At 42.3% G+C, this 22958-nt stretch overlaps 1 protein-coding gene across 1 annotated transcript in view; it reads right to left on the reverse strand.

Annotated features, from left to right (window-relative positions):
* Nucleotides 1-1586: 1586 nt before the first annotated feature.
* The window catches only part of abcb6b (ATP-binding cassette, sub-family B (MDR/TAP), member 6b), a 114469-nt gene continuing 93097 nt past the window's right edge, over nt 1587-22958 (reverse strand). The window contains exons 9-10 of the mRNA XM_048599284.1: nt 10174-10242; nt 1587-4088 (exon numbers count right to left, since the gene is read on the reverse strand). Of these exons, the coding sequence (XP_048455241.1) occupies nt 3941-4088; nt 10174-10242 (217 nt within the window). The 3' untranslated portion in view covers nt 1587-3940. The remainder of the gene's footprint in view (nt 4089-10173; nt 10243-22958) is intronic.

The following is a 22958-nucleotide window of genomic DNA, read 5'->3' on the forward strand; positions in this document are numbered from 1 at the left end:
AGTGATGAATGAATTCATTAGTTGACAGGGACATGGTGCATGGTAGTCAACAGGAGGTCTCCTTGTCCATGTTTGCCATAGTGCCACGAGACTTCATGGTATCTGGAATTAATGTTGAGTCCTCCCAGGGCAGCTCCCTCCCAACTGTACACCACATCCGCTGGTGGTAGATGGTAATGATGTTGTCTCAGATATAATCTGTAAGCAAGGTTGTTGCTTGACTAGTCTGAGAGACGGATTTCCCAATTTTTGGCACTAAATCCCAATGTTAGTAAGGACTTTGCAGAGTTGACAGGGCTGAGTGTGCCGCAGTAATTTCTGGTGCTTCGATTGGTTCCAGTGGTCTGTCCAGTTTCTTCCTTTATTGAGTTTTAGCAGTTTGGTTCAACTGAATAGCTTGTTAGGCTATTTCAGTGGGCATTTAAGAGTCAACCACATTGCTGTGGGTCTGGAGTCATACCTGGATCAGTCCAGGTAAGGGTGGCGGATTTCTGTCCCTAAAGCACTTCATTCTCTAAACTGCAGTGGTGAACCAGGTGGGTATTTACAATATCATTAGATATTAATTCCACATTCAGGTCCCTAGAGCATTTTCTGGGTATCTGGATTTCTAGCCCAGCGAAAGTATCACTGAGCCATCACCTCCCTCTTGAAGGAGGAGGAAGATTGCTACCTTTGCCAATCAAGAATCTAAGATTATTGGGGGTAAATGGAAATGTACATTCGAAACACAAATAGATCAGCAATGATCTTATTGAATGGCAGGGCAGGTTTTTGAGGGGATGAATGACTTATTCCTGCTCCTAATGTGTGTTTGTATCATAAACTTAAATCATCATGCCCCTGCAAAAATGAAACTTACATTTCCTGTCTATAATGCTAAATGCAGCAATGCCTCTGTCGTTAATCATTGCTGCTAAGGTTTTCTTTTTTAGCTTTTGCTTTGTATAAAAGCCTTAAAGTAAAAACAGTATCGGCAAAATATTACCCATTAAATGCAGACTGGTATGGCCCAGTGGCACTTCCAGGTCAGAAAATAAAACAAGATTTTTTTTCTACTATTTATTTAGGAGCACCAGAAAAGGTTCAGTGATTGAAGGTGTCAATTTTGTTTTCCTTTACTCATTCACAGGATGAGGGTGTCACTGGCTAGGCAGCATTTATTGCCCAGAGGGCATTTAAGATTCCACCACATTACTGCGGGCCTGAAGTCACGTGTAGGCCAGACCAGGTAAGGATACCAGTTTCCTTCCCTAAAGGACATTAGTGAATCAGGTGGGTTTTTCCCCGACAATCGACAATGGATCCATGGTCATCATTAGACACTTAATACCAGATTTTTTTAAACTGAATTTAAATTCCACCATCTGCCTTGGCAGGATTCAAACCCAGGTGCCCAGAACAAGATCTGGACTCCAGCAATAATACCACTAGGCCATTGCCTCCCGCTACGACGCATTGGTTAGTAACTTCATTGAGAATATAAGGGCGGCTGGTTTTCAGGCATTACTCACCGTGCTTCAAAATAATTTTTGAAGCATGAAGGAGGCTCAGATGTAGAAAATAGCCACTACAGGCATGCAGTGTGATGGAAATAAAGTGGTAAAATTGTTTATTACATTATGTTTTCAAACAATTCAGCCAAAAATTAAATAAATATAACTCAGACAGAACATTCCCAGACACACTAAACAGTTAGCCCTGAAAGTGATTTTCCTGAAAAATATGGCTTGTGACTTGATACAGGTCAACTGACAGATTTTGATCTTTGTGTTGTCTGTGCAGCTGACACCTAATTTCTCCTCCATTATTTCATTCAGCTTAAATTCAACACCACAATTACAACAGGACTTCATCCGAAGGTTGATTTCATATGGTTGTTTTCCTTAGAGCAGAGGAGGTTGAGAGGGGACATGATTGAGATGTATAAAATTATGAGGGGTATAGATAGGATAGACAGGAAGAGACCTTTCCCCTTGTTGACAGTGTCAATGACCGGGAGTATATATTTAAGGTGAGGGGCTGAAGGTTTAGAGGAGATGTGAGGAAAAACTTTTTCACCCAGAGAATGGTGAGAATCTGGAACTAACTGCATGTAAGGGTGGTAGACGCAGAAACTCTCATAATATTTAAGTAGTAGTTAGATGTGCACTCGTGATGCCGAGGCACACAAGGTTATAGGCCACATGCTGGAAAATGTGATTGGAATAATTAGGCGGTTGTTGCTGCCTAGTGCAGATATAATGGGCTGAAGGGCCTTTTCTGTGCTGAAGACTTCCATGACCAAGCGCGATTTCTAAATGAGATGGATTTGGGTCAAGAATAAATTTCTGACCTTGAGTAATTCAATGTACATGAAGCATTCAGAGATATAACTAGTCTCCCCCAAGTCTTCAAACATCAGGGATTTTCCAAATTCAGTCTTTTTGCACTTTCAATGATTTTAATCACACTATCATAAACTAACAGGTCTTCAACTGGGCCCAAAGTTTTAGATTCTCTGCCTAAATCTTCTCTTCCTCGCATTAAGACATGCCGTAAAATATACCTCTGACCTTTTAGTCACCTGTTCTAGTATCCCTTTGAGCATCTCAGTGCTAAATTAGATCAGATCCTGTGAAACACTGAGGAATATTTTTTAATCACATGCAAAATTGTTTTAAAAGATGCAATCCGAGTGCAGATCTTTCTCTGTTGAGAGGCAGAGCTTTAGTCAGAACTAAAGCATATCACTCTGTCCAATGTCAGGAAAGCCTCAAAGGTAACTATAATACTATTTTTATACTGAGATAAGCAAATACCTCCAACAAAATGGAGTCTTGTCCTCTAAGCTTACAAAACAAAGCCTATGAGAGAGACACTAGTGCTAGGGGATCAGTAACTGAATGATCCAGCTACAACAGTTATGGCCACTGTAGACATTTGGCTTGAGTTATAGTACAAAGCAGGTGATGTCTTATCTGCTGCTCAATATACCCCCTGCTTGATATTCAGTTCCATTAACTTCAAACAGAAGGATCTATCAGGTGGGGAGTGGAACAGGTGGTACTGTTCAACTACAGCTATTGGCCCAGCTGTATTTCTGATGGATTCTGTCTTGGTTACTAACAGTTAGTTCTTCACATCTGAAATTTTCTCTCCTCCTCTGACTCCTGCTGTGCTGTAAGCTCTGCTGGTACTCAGGCTACTCCTCAGCTAGAATTCTACTCAATTAATATCAGTTCTAAAGTGCAGTCACCATCTGGTCCTCCTCTAAGCACCTGCATCAATATACTTTCTGTAAAGTGTTAAAGTATGGTAATCAAAAGGCGGAAATGCTGTCAGATATTGATCCCTTTATCTTAACTTAGGAGAAATGAGGTTCTTTTTCATCGTGTACTACCCTGGGTGAGATCAGCTAAATCAGCATGTACCAAGGAAAAGATCAAAGATTTCCTTGGTCTGACTAGTTAAAACATAATAGTCAGACACTAAGAAGACAGAAATCAATGGAGACTAAAAGGGAGCATAGGTAAAGCTTTGTAAGTGCAATTATGTGGATATGGCCCATCCTTTTCTTCCACCTGTCATTTATCAGCTTTGCTAAATGCTTCAAAAATTTGGCTTCCTTCCCAAATTACAAGCTCACCAAGGTACTTCATCACAATGCACATTAAAATTCGAGCTGGCGGCTACAAAATCCAACACAATAGTTAGTTTAGGAACTTGGCTATCATTTACTTTTACACCCTTCAGAAAAACCCTAAAAAGAAATCACTGGGATCTTTTTTCCCCTTCGAAGATGCTTAGAAACTCTGTAATAACGTGAAACTGATTCCATGTTTCAAATGTAATGTTTTCAATGCGGCACACTGTGCTGACCAAGCATGGTCGATACATTGATGGCCTTATGTTGAGGAATAACAATGGTCAGGGGTCCTAGTCCAATGCAGGTTTGTCTTCAGTTCCCCTTATTGCTGGGCGCCTGCAGTTTCTCAGTGCTCTTGTCTTTGATTTCTGTGTCAGATGCTGAGTCAGTCGACTCGGCTTGCTGTTGTTCCATCCACATCCCGGCATAAATGCCGCCTTTAGCAAGCAATACATCGTGCCTGAAACAAATTAGAAATATATGATCACAAAATTGACTCAGGGATGTTTTTAAAGATATTGGATGTGGGTACTGTTGGCTATGTCAGGATTTATTACACAACCCTAACGGCTTTAGAGAAGGTGGTGGTGACCTGCTTCCTTGAACTACTTCTGTCCTTGTAGTGTAGATATGCCGAGAGTGCCAACATTGAGTGAGTTCCAGGATTTATGCTCAGCAACAGTAAAGGAATGCCAAGACACTCCCAAGAGGAATTAGAGGGAAACGTGCAAGTGATAGCATTCCCATACTTCTGCCTCTTTTGTCTTTCTAGATGGTAGTAGTTATGGGTTTGGAAGGTTTTGTTAAAGGATTGTGAGCGAGTTGCTGCAGTGTGTCTTATTGATAGTATAGAATCAAGTGTCAGCCATGGTTCGTTGGGAAGCACTCTCACCTCTGAGCAGAAGATCACGGGTTTGAGTCCCATTCCAGAGACAGTAACCAATTCCAAGCAAATGTTTTCAGTGCAGTACCGAGGGAATGCTATATTGTCAGAAAAAGGCCACGAGTTTCCCTTCTTGAGACTGTGTGTGGGGGGGCAGGCACATTAGGTGTCAAATAACATGTCCCTCCTCCCCCACAGCTGAGAAAGCATGCCAGATCAAGCATTCATCCACCTCTTAAAAACTGAACTTTGAGCTTCCCAGCCTTGATGGTGGTGTCCCAGCTTGCCTGAAGCTGCCAACCAACAAGTAGGCAGTTTCTGGGTCCTGTTAGTGAAGGCCTACTCTTCAAGAGATCCAACACTGAGAAGGTAGGACTTTTCCAATTCCTTCTCATGGGGCGGAGGTTGAGGGGAGAGGAGGATCAGGAGGTTTGAGATAAGGGCAAAGATGCGGCTTTCAGACAGTATCCCCTTGCTCCCTATCCTTGCCTCCAAATTGCAGTAAATGGAGAAACTCCTGCCTCAGCAGATATATACTATGTTTGCCCACTTGCAAAATCAGCCACTTTCTTTGCCTGTTGAGAAGTCAGGTCATTGGGAAGGTGCTAAGTTGTAGCCCTTAAGTAGTCATTAGTTGAACACTTAAATGCTTTAATTACTGACAAGTTAAGAACTCCCCAGATGGACTTTCTCGCCCAGCACTTAATTGGTGAAGTGGTGTGAAAAGATGAATATCTCTCTAGGGTCAATTTGTCAAATTATTTCCCTTCCTCACCATCTCTGGGGACAGGGCAAAAGTATTAGTTAACTTAAGCCCCCATTGGTGTCTCAGATGTGATATAAAAATCTTTACAGCACTATTTCCAACACAGCAGAGGAATTCTCTCTAGTGCTCCTGCCAATATTATATCTCTGAAATACAGCTGATTTGGTCATTACCAATTGCTGTTTGTGAGAGCTAGCTGTGCTCTAATTGACTGTTGCACTCTCTTTATTACAACAGTGAGTACATTTTGGAAAATACTTCAATGGCTCTAAGACAGAGTCCTCATTCATGGCCCTCCACAATGGATGGAGGGGAGGAAAACTATTATCTAGGGAACTACTTCTGACTGAGCAGCCGTGATCGCCCAATTCTTGTGGGTTTACCATGAAAGCAGGGCTATAAAAACTATTAATTCATGACACAAAAATAAAGAAAAATGCAGATGCTGGAAATCTAAAATAAAAACGGAAAATGCTGGAAATACTCAATAGATCAGGCAGCATTTGGCAAGAATTAACCTATCATCAGGACTCTGACCAGTGTGTTGCAAACTCCTGACAAGTGGGGGATTTAATGGAAACACTCGGGTCCAAAGTCAGCGATAGCCTCAGAAGTGTATTTTGCCCTGGGCTTTCTGACCCTGACAATGAAACCATATGAGAACTTTCCCAATGGTAAGAATGTGTTGGGAAATCATTATCTTCCCCAACCTGCCTTTCAGCCTGCTACCCCAAGCTTACCTTTAACAGTCCACAGTTATTTAACCTGGAATTGGCTGGACTGAAACTGGTGGAATTCCAACTGCTGTGTCATTTTTAAATTTCAGACTGTGGGGAAATACAATCCCCAGCTTCTGAAAAGTGTAACCGGCTTTAAGATCAGGGAAAGAAAGAAGCGATGTCTGAATTAGATTAATCTGTAAATCTCATACATCAGACTGAGTTCCTGAGGAGTAAGGGAGATGGTAAAATATAGAATGAATCGCAAAGGGGAAGCCGAGGACTGAAGCGGTATTTATTCTGAGGTTTGGAAGTAAAATGCGTTGTGAAGTTTCAGTTAGTCTGTGAATAGCACTAACCCAAGTGTGAAGTTTACCTTCTGCACTGTGTGCTAAAGTAAACACTGAGCCCATTAACTGTAGCGAGAGCCAGGCTAACAATCTGTCAGATGAAACATGGCCTGGGACAGGAAGAAACTAAATCCTCAATTTCAGGAGCAGGCAGCTCTTTGAAGGAGGCAGGAAATGTAAAGCTCATTAAAACCTCTCAGCAGAGATAAAGAGCTGAAGAATTTCAGACTGACTGAAAAATTCCATAGCTGTGTCTAAGGGTACAGCCTGTCTCCAAGACATTCAGGTTGAGGGAATAGATTCACAATAGTAATGCTGGATTAATCATTTTTGATTTGAGTTGATGAAGGGAGAAAGACAGAACAAGACAAGGACAAATTTAGCTTTGCAGCATTACTGAGAGGACTGAATTTCAGATTTGTGGCTGTCAGGTGCTGCAAGCTTCGCACAAGGAGATAAAGTGAATCTTTAACAAGTATTCCTTGCGTATCCTCAGAAAGCCTGCAACTTTGGTTACGTACTTACTGGTACAATTTTGACTTGTTGCCTAAGGAGGCAAAATTATGAGCAACAATGAATCAGGGTTCAACTCCTGGTCTCTTCTTCCTGCATCCCTCACAAAGCATGAGTGTGTTTCAGGCTGATGCAAGCAACTAGCTGTGTCCCAGAACACTGAGACTGAATGTTAAACTTTACCGTCCAGTGTGAGCATCCCGTGAAGAAACTTAACCCCCATTGCTGACCTGTCGGCCACATTGTTTACAACACAAACAGACCCTTGTTTGGGTAAATGGTTAAAATTTAACAGTAGGAGTCACAGTCTCAAAATGTTAATGACTTGAACACTCTTAATCAAGCCACTGGGATAGAATCATCATCAGCAATATTTTGCATTTATGTAATATCTTTAAAAGAGGTTTGGTGCTTCATGAGAGCATTGGCAATCAGAATATTACACTGAACCACATATAGAAATACCAAAGAAGGAGCAGGTTTTAAGGAGTGGCTTAAAAAAGGAGAGGTGAAAAAAGAAGCAGATAAGTTTAGGAAAGTAATTAGAGCTTCTGACCTTGGCACAGATCACTGAAGGCAAAGTGGCTAATGGAGGAACAACAGCAGGCCTTCCTTCTTGTAAGGCTCATCAACTCTGTGTTAACCACTGCCTGACATGGTTCAGGATCCCCACTCTGGCAAGGTATTTTCTGCTGCATTTGACATGGAGGATGACAGTGCACTGACATGTTGCACAATTTACTGGCCTCTGTTGTCTCTGGGCCCTTTTCTTGGTCAGCTGAACTTTTTGTTTCTACTCGCCTCTTCTAAGCAGTCAGCCTCTAGAAGTTACAGCCATTAGTGATGGTCTCCCAGTTGTCAGTGTCCGCCATCCACATTATCTCACCTGCAGAAGCCCTTATAGTGAGGTATGAAGCCCCAAAAAGCTATGACCTAGTTCTGAGGAGTGGTCACTGGACCCGAAACGTTAACTCTGTTTTTTCCTTCACAGATGCTGCCAGACCAGCTGAGCTTTTCCAGCAACTTTGTTTTTGGTCCTGATTTACAGCATCCGCAGTTCTTTTGGCTTTTATGACCTAGTTATCAGTTCACTGCTCGGTGGTGTCTGGCTTTACGGGGGTTATCCATCCAATGAACATGCCTAAGCCAGCTCAGACTCTGTTGGTTGAGCAATGAGTGTATGCTGAGGAATTAGCACAATCCAGGACCTCTGAGTTGGTGACCTGGTCCTGCCAAGTGATGCTGAGGAAACATCGGAGATAGTAAACATAGAAGCTTTTCAGCTTCACCCCTGCCTAGAATTTGCTCTCTAGATCTCATCACCATTGAGGAGTGAGCTGAAGACACAGGTTTGGTAAACTTGTAGTTTGGTGATCTCAGTCAGTTTGCTGTGATCCCACACTCTCTTGCTCAGCTTGGACTTAACAGCTGCAGCTTTCGTAGTGCTCGAGTTGCTTTCAGGATCTAGCAGAATATTAGTGATCATGGAGCTTATATGTGTAAAGCTATCAATAACCTCCACCATCTCATTTATTCATGCTGATAGATAGTGACATGGCAACAAGACTGTGACATGTATCTTCCTGATGCTGATGGTCAAACCAAACTCTTTACAAGTGTGAGAGTCCATCCATTTGCTGCTTGAAATTTCAATTTGGCACTATGAGTGTCGAGTTCCACAAGGACTTGGTGCCTATCTTGGATCTCAAGTGAACAAGACTGATCAGCTTTTCTGGTATGTGGACATCTTTTGTCAATCACATCAAGGCATATGACCTCAGTAAAAAGAAGAATATGCCAAAGGCTGTCAATATCAGAACGCAACCCTATTTGGACCCACTGTGGATCTCAGTTTTGATGTTGTCCTATCATTGCTGACCTTACCCATCACTTTGTCATGGAAATTGGAGATCGCATTAAACAGCTTCACTGGTAGGCCAATTGTCTCCAGCAGCTTCAAAAGATTTGTCTGCTCACATAGTCAAATGACTTGGTGAGATCTGCCAGACTACAGAGATCATATCAATGTAGATCTTTCCGTTCTGAAACCACATTTCGATGTGGGCTGGATGCATTCAGCCAGCATCTGCAGTATGACAAGAGCAATGGCACAGAATACAGATCATTAAGTCCAAAGTGTCTGTGCTAGTTGTATGAAGGAGCTATCCAAAGAGTTTCACTCCCCCGATCTTTCTTCGTCATCGTGGATTTCTTTTTCCTTTTCAAGTAATTACACAATTCCTTTTAACTTTATTCATTCAAGGGATGTTAACACCTCTGGCTGGATCAACATTTATTGCCAGTCTTAGTTGCCCTTTAGAAGGTGGCGATTAGCTGCCTTCTTGAACCACTGCAGTCCATATGCTGTAGGTAGACTCACAATGCCATTAGGGAGGGAATTCCAGGATTTTGGCCCAGCGACACTGAAGGAAGAGTGATATATTTCCAAGTCAGGATGGTGAGTGGTTTGGAGGGGAACTTGCAGGTGGTGGTGTTCTCATGTATCTGCTGCCTTTGTCCTTCTAGATGGAAGTGGTTGTGGGTTTGGAAGGTGCTGTCTAAGGAGTCTTGGTGAATGTCTGCAGTGTATCTTGTAGATGGTACACACTGCTGCTACGGAGTGTCGGCGATGGAGGGAATGATTGTTTACGGATGGAGTGCCAGTCATGCAGGGTGCATCGTTCTGTGTGATTTCAAGCTTCTTAAGCTGCATCCATCCAGGCAGGTATTCCATCACTCTCCTGACTTGCGCCTTATAGATGGTGAGCAAGCTTTGGAGAGTCAGGAGGTGATGGAGGATTCCCAGCCTCTGACCTGCTCTTGTAGCCACTGTATTTATATGGGCAGTCGTGTTCAGGTTCTGGTCAATGTTACCTCCCAGGATGTTGATAGTAGGGGTAATGCCATTGAACGTCAAAGGATGATAGTTAGAATCTCTCCTGTTGAAGAATTGCCTGACATGTGTGGCACAAATGTTACTTGCTACTTCAGAGCATCACAGTGAACCACAATTCTGTACTAAACCAAAGTGTTTCTCATGGTGGGAGCCACTAGCTAGCCTTAGAAGCATGAACACAGTTAACTTCTGAACGACATGGTTAACTATAGCACTCCCATAACTTTTGAAGTGACATCAGCTAATAGCACAGATTGGGGACTGAAGTAAAGATCCCTTTGCATATGGTCTTTTTCTTAACCGCTAGGGGAAGGTGTAATGAATAATAGTTTAAAAGCAGAATGGTTAAAAGCCATTGCCCTCTGTGGCATAGTGATGTTTGATAGAGACAAGCGTCTTCGGTAAATAGGGTGCCTACCTTCCTCTTTCCGCTATGTGTCCGTCTTGAAGCACCAGGATCTGATCTGCATTAATCACCGTTGACAACCTGAAGGAAAAAATATGGAAAATTCTCAAACACTTTCCTTGCAACGAGGCAGGTGATAAATACACGACTTAAGACCCACTCATCTCATTCTTCCACTCCCTGCATATCCCGTATACCAACCCACATTGAGTTAGTTATGCATGTGACTCATTTTTCAGTAAATGTTCTCAAATCCTTTCAGGTGACTATTAAATAATATTCACTCAGGTTAAAACAATCAGGAAATGCTGAGATTAACTTGCATTCCCATACAATCAAATTCCTGGCAGCAGAAATACAGTAAACAAACTTTATTTACCTTAACACCAAGTCACACAAATCATAAGGTTTTAGGTTCAAACCTTTATCTGCTCTGAATTCCAGCCAGGGCAATGGGATCAACACTAGGAATGGGTAAGTGACTGGGTCATAGAAAGGAAAATCAACAGTGCTGTTGTTCCCAAATGCTCTCCAACATTTTCAAACAACAGTGTAGAGGAACATTCTACTTTCAGAAACGGAGAATAGATGTTTAAATGAGAATACAGTGGTCTGTCAACCTGTCTTAACAAACAAGGAGGGTAGGGGGACAAAAAAAAAATCAACAAAGTAAAGAACGAAGAAAATAAGGGTCAGAAAAAGACGTTCCATAATAGGTAAAATTACAGTGGCACAATCAACTGAGAATATGGCAAAGGTAATCAAGAAAATCCTTTATTCATTCACAGGATGAGGGCGTTGCTGGCTAGGCAGCATTTATTGCCCATCCCTAATTGCCCAGAGGGCAGTTAATAGTCAACCACACTGCTGCTGGTCTGGAGTCACATGTAGCCCAGACCAGGTAAGGATTGCAGTTTCCTTCCCTAAAGGACATTAGTGAACCAGATGGGTTTTTCTGACAATTGACAACGGATTCAAGGTCATCATTAGATTCTTAATTCCAGATATTTATTGAATTCTAATCCGACCATCTACCGTGGTAAGATTCAAACCCGGATCCTCAGAACCTTATCTGGGTCTCTGGATTAACAGTCCACCGATAATACCACTAGGCCATCACCTCCCGGAGTCACGATAGAGAATTAGTCAAAATAGTCATGAAAGAGACAGCAGAATTAAGACAGCAGACAATACTGAACTTAATGTCAAGCATTTCTGAAAGCATATTCATAGCAAAAGGTGATAAAGTAATGAGTGGGGCAATTGAAACATGCCACAAGTGATAAGGTATCAAGTGACCAAAAGATAGGGATAGGGTAGGTGGGCGGGTCTGGATAGGATGCATTCAGAGGGTTAGTGTGGACTCGATGGGCTGAATGGCCTGTTTCAACACTGTGGGGATTGTATAAAGGTAGCAAGTATAGCAACTGAATTAAAATCAGAAAAAGCTGTAAATATCTGCCAAGGCAGGAAACATCTGTAGGAGAGAAATAGGATGACCCTTTCAACTCAATAACTCTTTAGTGGAATATCAAGTTTTATTTCAGATTTCCAGCATCAAAAGTATTTTGCTGTTACAGTACACCATCGTTTCAGAGAGGTGAATGTGGGCTATATTACCAGCAAGAAAGAGAAAATGTTTAGAAATGAGGAGAGGCAGGAAGTACTGAAAGAAACAGAACATGTTCATGGGTAGGGGAGGAAGTGAAAGAAAGGCAAGACAGGGTGCTCAGATGGATTACAATGCAGGGAATTTGCATGAGAAAATAACTACCAAAATTGGTCCCATCCTTCCTCCTTTCTAATGATTCAGTGAGGATAGAAGAGTGGTGCCTGAGAATTAACAAATAATTAACGTAATATCAATCCCAAAGAAGGACCATCTGGACAAGCCAGGAAAAAGGTTAGTGAGCCTAATGTCCTTGTAGCTAAATAATTAGAAAGCATCCTGAAAGATGGATGACGGTAGAACTGACCCAGGAAAATTGCTCATATAGGTAAATTGGTCAATTTCTAGACAGAATAATTTAAAATTAGAAGTACATGACTGGAACAATTTCATACAAACAGACTGCAGACATGCAGAATCACGAAAAGAAAATAGCATTAAGAGGATTCAAAAGATAACAATTAGTTTCTCGAGAAGTAGGGGCCTTTGGGATCTGAAGGTACCTGCAGTGTCAAGCTCCCACTGAGAAGCCTCTCTATTTGAGTGCAGTTTGAAGAAGCACTGCAGTGCTGACACGATGATATGTGGCAAGGGCCACTGTTGTGAGCATTCAATGTACCCAATCGTTAGGAATTCAAATGGCCTCAGTGCTTTGAAAGACCTACTTACCACTTAGCCCGCTACCCTGGCCTTTCTCTTTTGAGGTGCAAATATTTTCATTTCCAAGTATTTACCAAAATGTCTGTGAAAGTTAACACTAAATCAGGCAATATGTTCCAGATTAAAATAACTCATTCCCCATGTGACAGAAAATTTTCCTCTTGTCTGCTCTGGTTCTTGCTGAATACCTTTAATCCACACCTACTGTTTACTAATCTTTCTGCCACTGGAAGCAGTTTCTATGTACTTTAAAACCCTTCATGATTTTGAACAACTCTATCAAACGTTCAAATAATCTTCTCTGCTGTATGGAGAGCAACACAGAAACATAACAGAATGTTTGACACAGCAGGAGGTTCTTCAATCCAGCATGTACATCTTTTCCAATCTCTTGAGGAGAATCATAGAATCCCTACAGTGTGGAAGCAGGCCATTTGGCTCATTGAGTCCATACCAACCCTCCAAACAGCATCCCACCCAGACCCACCCCTCTACTGTATCCCTGTAACCCTGCATTTCCCATGGCTAATCCACCGAACCTACACATCCTTGGACTGTGGGAGGAAACCCATGCATTCATGGAGAGAATATGCAAACACCACACAGACAGCCCAGAGCTGAAATTGAGCCCGGTTCCCAGTGCTGTGAGGCAGCAGTGCTGACCACTGAGCCACTGTGCTGCCCTTACTGCCCTCATCCCTGGGATCATTCAAGCACATTGCCTATTCATCCTCTCTAAAGTTTGAACAACCTTCTTAAAATGCAGAGCCCAGAGTTAGACTTCTTTTTTAACCTATCTGTGGCCTAACCAGTGAGTAAAGACCTTATTTATTTCTAGATGAAAATCCCTGGACAACCCGTCAAAACTGGTTCCCCAACACATAGTTATAACGGCAACTCTCATCCTTCCCCCCAGACTCCTTCCTGGTACAGTGCTGCCCACCAGTCTGATGCACACTCCCTCTGTCAAGGCCCTGATAGTGGTGATTGCTTGTATCTCCCATTCCTGCTGCATGCCAGGTCTTTCCTTACACTAGTGGTCCTCATACTCTGATTTCTCCCCTTCACCGTCCCTGAACCCTCAGCAAGCCAGTGTGCTGTCTCCAATCTGCAGTGTTGATTGCTCCACCTTCCTACCTCAACAATGCTGTCTGATACCCACATGGACCTTTGAATGTTCATTGTGCAGAATCCCAGAACTAATGATGGTCTACTTCCCTGATTAGACTCGGACGATGGACAGTCCTGACTGACTCCTGATTACTCTCAAAGATCTAACAATCCAGGAAGCCTCTGTATGCTTGCACTGGACTTGCAGAATTAACTGTGGCTCACTCTATGGACTACAGCAGGACGGAACTCTTGACTTTGACTGCCTTAAGCAAATAACTATCTGTGCTCAAATGCTTGCACTGTCAGTGAATGCTTGATTAACTTTAACTGGACCAACTGATTGACACCCCAACCTGACTTGACTGAGGTCTGCTCCGTCTCGACTTTGAAATACGGTCATTTGGTTGATGCACATGCTATATGTTTGCTGCACATACTGGAAGGGGAGGGCGATGTAGCAATGTACAATACAGCAACATATTCAAACCCTCTTGACTGAGAAGTGCTGAGAACCATGAAAAGTTGACTGGCTTTGAGCCTGCACTAAAAAGGAAAACAGAACCATGAACTTTTAACATCTGGGTAAGGGGCAAAGCATCGAGGCAAGGTGAGGCAGGGATGCTGTGAGCATCAGGTAGGCATATAAAGTGAGTGTGTGCTAAGAAAGTAGGCGAGCAGTCCTGAGTTGGGTGTTTGTTCCTGCAGCGGTTATACTAATGCATGCCTGGGCGGTCTGCCATCTTCTACCGTTGTTTACCTGCAGTCATCCAAAACTCTACTCCGCATGTCTTAATTCACAGCAAGTCTGTTCATCTATCATCCCTGCACTCACTAACTTGCCTTAGTGGCCATCAAACAAGATCCGGACTTTAAAGTTCTAATCCTTGCTTTCAAGTCTCTCTGTGTCCTAGCCCTTTCCTATCTCTGTGATATCCATCCAACACATATCTCAGAGACATCTGAGCTCTCCCAACTTTAGCCTCTTGTATTTCACTAATTTTATTTTCTTAACCATTGGTGGTCAAACCTACAGAAGCCTGGGTCCAAGGGCTAGAATCCCCTCCCACTCATCTTTGTGCCCCTCCTTTTCTCTTTTAAGTTATTACTGAGGACCAACATCTTTTACCAAGCCTTTGATTATCTGACCTAATATCTCCTTATGTGGCTCAGTGCCAGACTTGATTTTATAGTGCTCCTGTGAAGCGTCTTGGGGATATTTAAATTCATTAGGGTGTTATTAGAAATGTAACGTTGTTGCAAGGTATCCCTAGTGGAGAATCCCACAGGACAACAATATGAGTAAAAACTGGAGGACGGTGACTTCCAAATAAGAAAACGTTTTCAGGCACATTGTATTCTAATCCCTGAAGAATCGGAGTGAATGAGAGTGGACTGAGTTGGGATATTTCAATAAAACCAGAATAGTGGAACCGAAGTTCCAGGGGTAGCAGAGTTCTCTGGGAAAATAGAACATAGAACAGTACAACACACAAACGGGCCCTTCGGCCCACGATGTTGTGCTGAACATGACCCCAAATGAAACTAATCCCTTCTGCCTGGCCTTGGTCCATATCCCTCCATTCCTTGCATATTCATGTCCTTATCTAAAAGTCCCTTAAATGCCCTCATCACATCTGCCTCAACCACCACCCCTGGCAGTGCATTCCAGACGCCTACCACTCTCCGTGTAAAAAAAATTTGCCCCCCACGTCTCCTTTGAACTTTCCCTTTCTCACCTTAAATGCATGCCCCCTAGTATTAGACATTTCAACTCTGGGAAAAAGATTCCGACCGTCAACCCTATCTATGCATCTCATAATTTTATAGACTTCTATCAAGCTTCCCCTCAGCTTCCAGCACGCCAGAGAAAACAACCTGAGATTTTCTAGCCTCTCCTTACAGCTCATACCCCCTAATCCAGGCAGTGTCCTGGTAAACCTCTTCTGCACCCTCTCCATCCTTCCTGTAATGTGGCAAACAGAACTGAGCGTAATACTCTAACTGCGGCCTAATCAAAGTCTTATAAAGTTGCAATTTGTCATCCTGATTCTTGTACTCAGTTCCTCGACGAATAAAGGCAAGCATGCCATGCGCCTTCTTTACCACCCTATCTACTTGTGTGGCCACTTTCAGGGAGCTATGGAATTGAGCCCTAAGATCCCTCTGTACATCAATGCTGTTCAGATTCCTGCCATTAACTGTATACTTTTCCTTAACATTTGATCTCCCAAAGTGCATCATCTCACACTTACCTGGATTAAACTCCATCTGCCGTTTCTGCAACTGATCAAATCCTGCTGTATTCTGACAACCTTCCACACTATCCACAACTCCACCGATCTTTGTATCATCTGCAAACTTACTAACCAATCCATCTATACTTTCAACTCAGTCATTTATATATATATCACAACAGAAGAGGTCCCAGTGCGGTTCCCTGCGCAACACCACTAGTTATGGACATCCAGCCTGAAAAACATCCTTCAACCATTACCCTATGTCTTCTACGGGCAAGCCATTTCTGAATCTACGAGCTAAGTCACTGTGGATCCCGTGCATCTTAATCTTCTGGATGAGCCTAGCATGACGGGCCTTGTGAAAAGCCTTACTAAAATCCATGTAAACAATATTCATTACTCTACCCTCATCGATAACCTTCATCACTTCCTTGAAAAATTCAAAGCAATGCTGATTGTCCCTAATCAGGCCATGCTTTTCCAAATGTGCGTAATCCTAACCCTAAGAATTCTTTCCAAAATGTTAGAAGTTTATTCAAGGTAATCACACAGACTCGACAAAGTTTTGTGAAAGGGCAAACATGTTTGACTTATACCTGAGAATTCTTTGAGGAGGTATCAGGAGGTTAATACCTGGAATGGGCAGGTTATCTTACGAAGAAAGTTGGACAGGCTAGGCTTGTATTCACTGGAGTTCAGAAGAGTAAAAGACAAGTAGATTGAAACATATACAATTCTGAAAGGTTTTGATAGGGTAGAGAGGATGTGCCCTTACAGGAGAAATGAGAATTGCAGAGTCATTGATTAAAAACTCAGAATTGCCCATTTAAAAGGGATTAGCAAAATTATTTCACTCAGGGGATGTGAACCTTTGGAACTCCATCCCTGAAAAGGTGGTGGAAGTAAAGCACTTGAATATTTTCAAACCTGAGGTAGACAGATTCTTGTTAAGCAACGGTTGAAAGGGTGTCAGCGCCAGGCAAGAATGTGGATTTCAGGTTACAATCAGATCAATCATCAACGTATTGAATGGTGGAGTAAACTTGAGGGGCTGAATGACCCACTCCTGCTCAATGTTTGCATGCCAACTCAGTGCCCTTCCATCAAACATGCTAACTCACCTAGTAGAGAGCCCAGGATCCATGCAAAACAGTTCTATAAGGCAAAGATCTAACCGCCTATAACTGACTTCACTGTTTTGAAGAGAACACTCATTCATTAAAACCTTTTAACTACAATTACATTCCTCCAACTAAATAAAGCTTACACAACAAACAGTTTAGTCAGGGCACAATCCCTTATTACTGCAAACTGCAATTTATTCATAATCCCATTTCAGTGTCTATAATGACTTGTATATCCTTCACCAAGTCAGGGGGCCAAAACTGTATGCAGTACTCCAGATGCAGTCTCAGATTTCGAAAAAGCACCTTAACTCCTCCATATCAGAACTGCTCTTTCCAAGTCTAATGAGTACACTTCACATTTTACTTTCCAAGGTTACCACAGTTCCACTTCAGTGGAGACAGCTGATGGTTCAAATGGATAACTGTTTCCATAAATCACCTGTACATCTGTGTACATCTGAAATAGGTCCCGTCACCCTTCCCACCCCTGTGAAAATGGTAAGTGCTTTGTTTGGGTCAGAGAGTTAAGATTAATGGACAGTTCTGTCATTTTTTTGGCGAAAATCTGGGCTCAAGTCTGTTTTGTTTAAGGTGGCTCTTGAAAAATCTGTGTCCAAAAGTTCTGGATAGAGCCTTTGGTTTTCTGAAAGATTTGATTGTAGTCAATAACAGTATGCAAGATTGATGAACTTTTAGAATAGAAATGCAGCACTGTAATCTACGGCTCTGTGACGCACAATGTTGCAAACTGTGAGCAGAGAGCACTATATAACCAAACACAGGAATGTACCTTTGACAAAGCCAATAAAAGAGTGACCCAGTCATTTGACTATGCTTCTTGTTTTGGCTGGGGTGAAGGGCAGAATTATTTCTGGAATGCAGGATATTTTTCCCAACCACTTGCTTTGGCTTTCCTCTCTTTTTTAGATGGTTACTCATAGAATCTGACTTCCTGTTGGGCTCCTTAGTTCCCTTTCTCAGGATCAGACATCAGGTTAATGTACTTACTGTTGAACTCTTTCAAAGGCATTTAAAGAGTTTACAGCTGAGGAAATTCACACCTTTAGCCTATTAGCAGATTCTCCCAGTGGGAGCAAGTTCCACGACGGCAGAAAAGAGTTTCCCAAAAAGCTGGGATAATGCAATGTCCTCACACAACAAAAATGCAAACAGAGATTATTCAGCGAATGATATTTGAAGCAACAGTACTGCCCTGATATTTCCTATGTTGATGCAAAACAATTGGCATCCATGTGTATTTACTTCAGCAATTCTTTATGGCAGTCCATCAGTGCTGAGGAAGACTTGCTTCATCTCCAGGGCAGGGGTTGATGTTTGAAGTGCTTGGTGACTTTGTGGATGCTTCTTCTCAAATTTGTAAATTTTAGGCCAAGTGATTGCTATGTGTCAGTGGGGAAGTTGCATTTGTTGGGAGGCTTTCAGCGTGTCCTTCTAATGTTTCCTCTTCTTTAGAGCTCGTGATTGCTTGCTATTGCGGAGCTCGGAGTAGAGCACTCATTTAGGGAGTCTTGTGTTGGACAATCTGGCCCGCTCGTCATAACTGGACATGCGTGACCAGTGTCTTGATATTTGGGATATTGATCTGGAAGTGAACACTTATGTTGGTACACCCTATCCTGCCAGTAGATTTGCAGGATTTTGTGAAGGCGGTGCTGGTGATAACTCTTCAGGGATTGGAGGTGCCTACTGTATATGGTACATATTTCTCATTCACAGCTGCTCTGTAAACCATGAGCTTGGTGCTAAGTGTGTGGTCTCAGATTTTGAACACTATTCTACAGGACTCTGAAAGCTGCACTAGATTGGGGTCAATGCTGGATTTCATTTTCAACAGTCGCTTGTACTAAGAGGAAGCTCCGGAGATACAAAAAATGATCCGTGTTGTCCAGGGACTTGCCATATTATAGTACTTCAGTGGGGACTCCACCTGCACTGAAGGCCTTGTTGTTTCTCACTGGTCAGATGGCTTCTTTGACCTCATGACGAGTTGGGAGGTGTGTTGAGATGGCAACAGTTGGAATGGGACGGTGTTGAGAGCAGTTGCACCAAAGTCCTGATGAAGGGTGAAAACCTGAACGTCGACTTTCCTGATCCTCTGTGACTGCCTGGCCTGCTATGTTCCTCCAGCTCCATACTGTATTGGCACCAAAGGCTGTGTCTTGGTTGAGGAAGTCCTCAAAGTGCCCTCTCCAGTGTTGACTGCCCCTCAGTCTTCGATGAGTGATGCTCCCTTTGTGGTTTTCAGTGCAGTACTCAGGCAATAGATGGCATTGATTGTGTTGAGGAAGCCGTGTATGGTGTGGATGTTGGTGAGGTACTGAGTCTCCTGCACTCTCTCTGCATACCATCTATTCTTTAGGCCATGGGTTCTTTATTGCATCTTGGTCTTCGGTTGCCTGAAGGCTTGTTTCCTCTCGCTCGAGTTTTGGTGGAACTGCAAATTCAGGAATGTTCTGCACCTGAGGTCTAGTTTCCTCGTTGAGAGACTGAGTGTCTCCACACAGGTGTTGACAATGGTGGCTTTTAGGATAGACCAAGCACTGCAGACACTCTATAACTCTGGCACAGGGCAGCATGACACGAGGATGGAAGCTGCGTTGCTTGTTTTAACATGGAGTGGTTGTTGCATACTAACAACCACATGGTTCCAGTGGAGTGAGGTTCAGGGAAAATCTGAGTCAACTGAAAACTAGGCTCTGCTGTAGGATGAAAGACTAATAATCTTCCACCGACCGCTACCACAAGGAGCGGAAGGCAAAGCCAACGGAGGTGGCAACCAGCAGCGTCTTGATGATAGAAAGGTATCCCAGGCAATTCACCAGGCCAAGTTCCTATGATGACAGGTTAAGGATCAGTCAAGACGGCAGACAGTGAGCTGGGGGAGGCCACTCTTTTAGCTGGTGGTGACTGTCTCTGGATCCTCCTCTCTCCTGCTTATTTATTACTGCAACCAAAGATGAGACATACTCTCTGGTCTTACACAGTCTTTCTGCCTATCAGATCTTCGCTGGCTCATTGTCACACAAATCCCACTGACTCATTCTCTCCTCTTAATTCTGTTTATTCCTTTGTTATCTCCAGATCTGACAATAGCATTATTTTCCTGGCCAGCTTCCCATCTTCCATCACGTCCATTTTTATTCAAACAGAACTCTGCTGTCAGCATCACAACTCGTCTCAATCTGATCCAGGATGGCCAACTGTTATGAAACAAAATAAGGGTCACCAGGGGAAGGGCATGCTGCTGGCTTTGAGGGGCTGGGTTTTCAACAGTACAAGGGTTGGAAGGGAGTTGTCTTAAAACCACTATATCAAGGATGAGGTTTGTTTAAAATCAACTAAAACTTACAATTTATTTTGCTAAATTACTACATTATCCTCTGCTAGTCAACTCAATCAACTGTAGTCCAACTTGAATCACTCAAACTCACCCCGGAGATTTTCAGGATTAGAATTCAAGATTTTGGATAAAAGGCATACCTTAAAGGACACAGGACAAACCATCTAAATAAGGGGCATATCCTTCAAATACAAGACAATTGGTGAACCTCTTCTGTTCACCCATCATCTTTCTGCTTATTTAATTCAGCACAGACCAATGACTGAGTCTAAGATCTGTACATTTCAACTAATCACTGATAAAGCACATCAATCAGTGTACTAGGAAGATGTAAATAAACTTGCTCCCTCACTGGGTGCTGCACAAGAGAACAAACCAGAACTTTCAGCTTGGTCAGGTTGGAATCTATAACAGATGACAGACAGCACACTAGATTTATCTCTGAGCACTAGCTGTAAAATGGAAACAGATTGTAGATAAAGCAACAAACATCTTCAAAGGAATATAATTGGTGCCCGTCCTCCCACTCCGTGCAGTGAACCCAGCCTAGAGTATCCGGGTCATGACCTCCCAGCATGCCTGATAATTACGCCTGATTCATCGAGACTCAAACTTGGCCAAGTACAAGCAATTCTGTAGGAGTCCTGACAGAATATCAAAAGGCAAGAAAAGGGAGCAAAATATACCAACTCTTCACAAAATCTGATGAGTCTTCATCTGTAACCAGACAGGGAGAGGAAAAGGGGAAACATGTGCTATAGTTATTCACAGTGGTTCACTGAATTAGTCAGTGTGTAGCTAAGGCTAGAATCCACTGGAATGAGGGGTGCAGGTGAATCAAACATACTGGTTTGTGCTGGGTGCCTTTTCTATCCCAGAGCAATAACTTTGCCTCTTAAATAAATAGGCAAAGCTGTATTGTCACTGGACTATTAATGATCTGTGAGCATTCGTTCAAATTTTATTGTGGCAGATGGTGAAATTTGAATTAGATTGCGAAATTTGAATTAGATTGTGAAATCTGGAATTAAAAGCTAGTCGAATGGCCACCAGGAAATCACTGTCAGCTGTTGTAAAAACCCACCTAGTTCACTTTTGTCCTGAGGGAAAGAAATCTGCTGTCCTTACTGGGTCTGGCCTACACATGACTTCAGATCCATAGCAAGGTGGTTAACTCTTTGCCCTCTGAAATGACCAAGCAAACACACTCAGTTCAAGGGCAATTAGGGATGGGCAACAAGCAGTGGCACTTAGGTATCAAGAAAGTATGAAAATAGTACTTTATTAGCTGTAAAGTGCAAGTTCTTTCTTTTTTTTGTGTAGTCACACACAGCAATGGATACCAACAATGAAACTCTATTTTATTTAATTATAATACACTAACTAAAGAAAGTAACTCACTGCCTTTTATCGATAGGCTATACTAAGCAAAACAGAAAGGATTTGCATTTATCCAGCAGCTTAATATCAATCCTTGAGATAGTCCAAAGGATTATGTATAATGAATTATTTTTGAATTGCAGTCTCTTATTGGACAAACAAAATAACAAGGAAATCGTGTTAAAGTGTCTTAATCAAAGAATCATAGACTCATACAGTAGACGTGGACCTTTATCCACCACACAGCCACAAATTAAACACTTCTTCGAAGAACTTCAACAGATTCATGGTACATGACCTATTACTTCCAATCTAGGCTTACTGCTCTTTCTGAACATAACGTTCTGATGATAATTCAGGGTTACCTCCTCTGTAACTCTTAAGGATGTTCCCCATTATCATTATTAGGCTAAATGCTTCCTTAATTTGAAGCTTCATATGTCAAAGTAACATTTGCCATCCTTCAACTGCTATTATATAGCTTCTGTGTGAGCAACAGTTTTGCCTTTTTCCTATCTTACTTCCTTGAGGAGTTCTAGACATATTTCATCTGGTCTCAGTGCGCGTAATATCACATATAGAGGCTGTGGGAAATTTTAATGTGTGTGTGGGATTGCCAGAAAGATAAATACAAGAAGAAAGGAATTGAAGGTCATACTGACACAGTTACATTGAGCATTCAGTGTGGGAGGAGGCTCACATGGAATATTAACACTGGCACTGACCATCTGGGTTGGATGTCTGGTGCCTCGCAATACTTATGTGGCTCTGAGTAATTTTTTTGTTTGATAACACTTCGATGAAGGACCTCAAGGCATTTTACTACATTCTAAGTATGATATAAATGCAAGTTGATGGTGTTGTTTTCCTGAAATCTCTTATTCTCTTAATAGCTCTCTTTCCTCATGCTTATGTGGAGTTGGTTGTCGAAACCAGTTACCAACTATTTGTTTGTATATATTACAAAATAAAGTTTTGATAGCATTCATCAGGATTCAAAAGCCCCATTTCAAGAAATTAATAGGTCGAGAAGGAAAAAAGAAAGGGCAATATTAGAGATTATTTTTATGCAATCTCAGTTCAGAATTTTACAAACCCTTTCCAATCAACAAATTTTGTTTTATTCATTTAACGGGATGTGGGGCATCACTGGCTAGGCAGCATTTATTGCCCATTCCTAATTGGGCAGAGGGCAGTTCAGAGTCAACCACATTGCTGTGGGTCTGGAGTCACATGCAGGCCAGACTAGG

This window comes from Rhincodon typus, chromosome 7, assembly GCF_021869965.1.
Source record: "Rhincodon typus isolate 14 chromosome 7, sRhiTyp1.1, whole genome shotgun sequence".
In the NCBI taxonomy this organism is placed as follows: Eukaryota; Metazoa; Chordata; class Chondrichthyes; order Orectolobiformes; family Rhincodontidae; genus Rhincodon; species Rhincodon typus.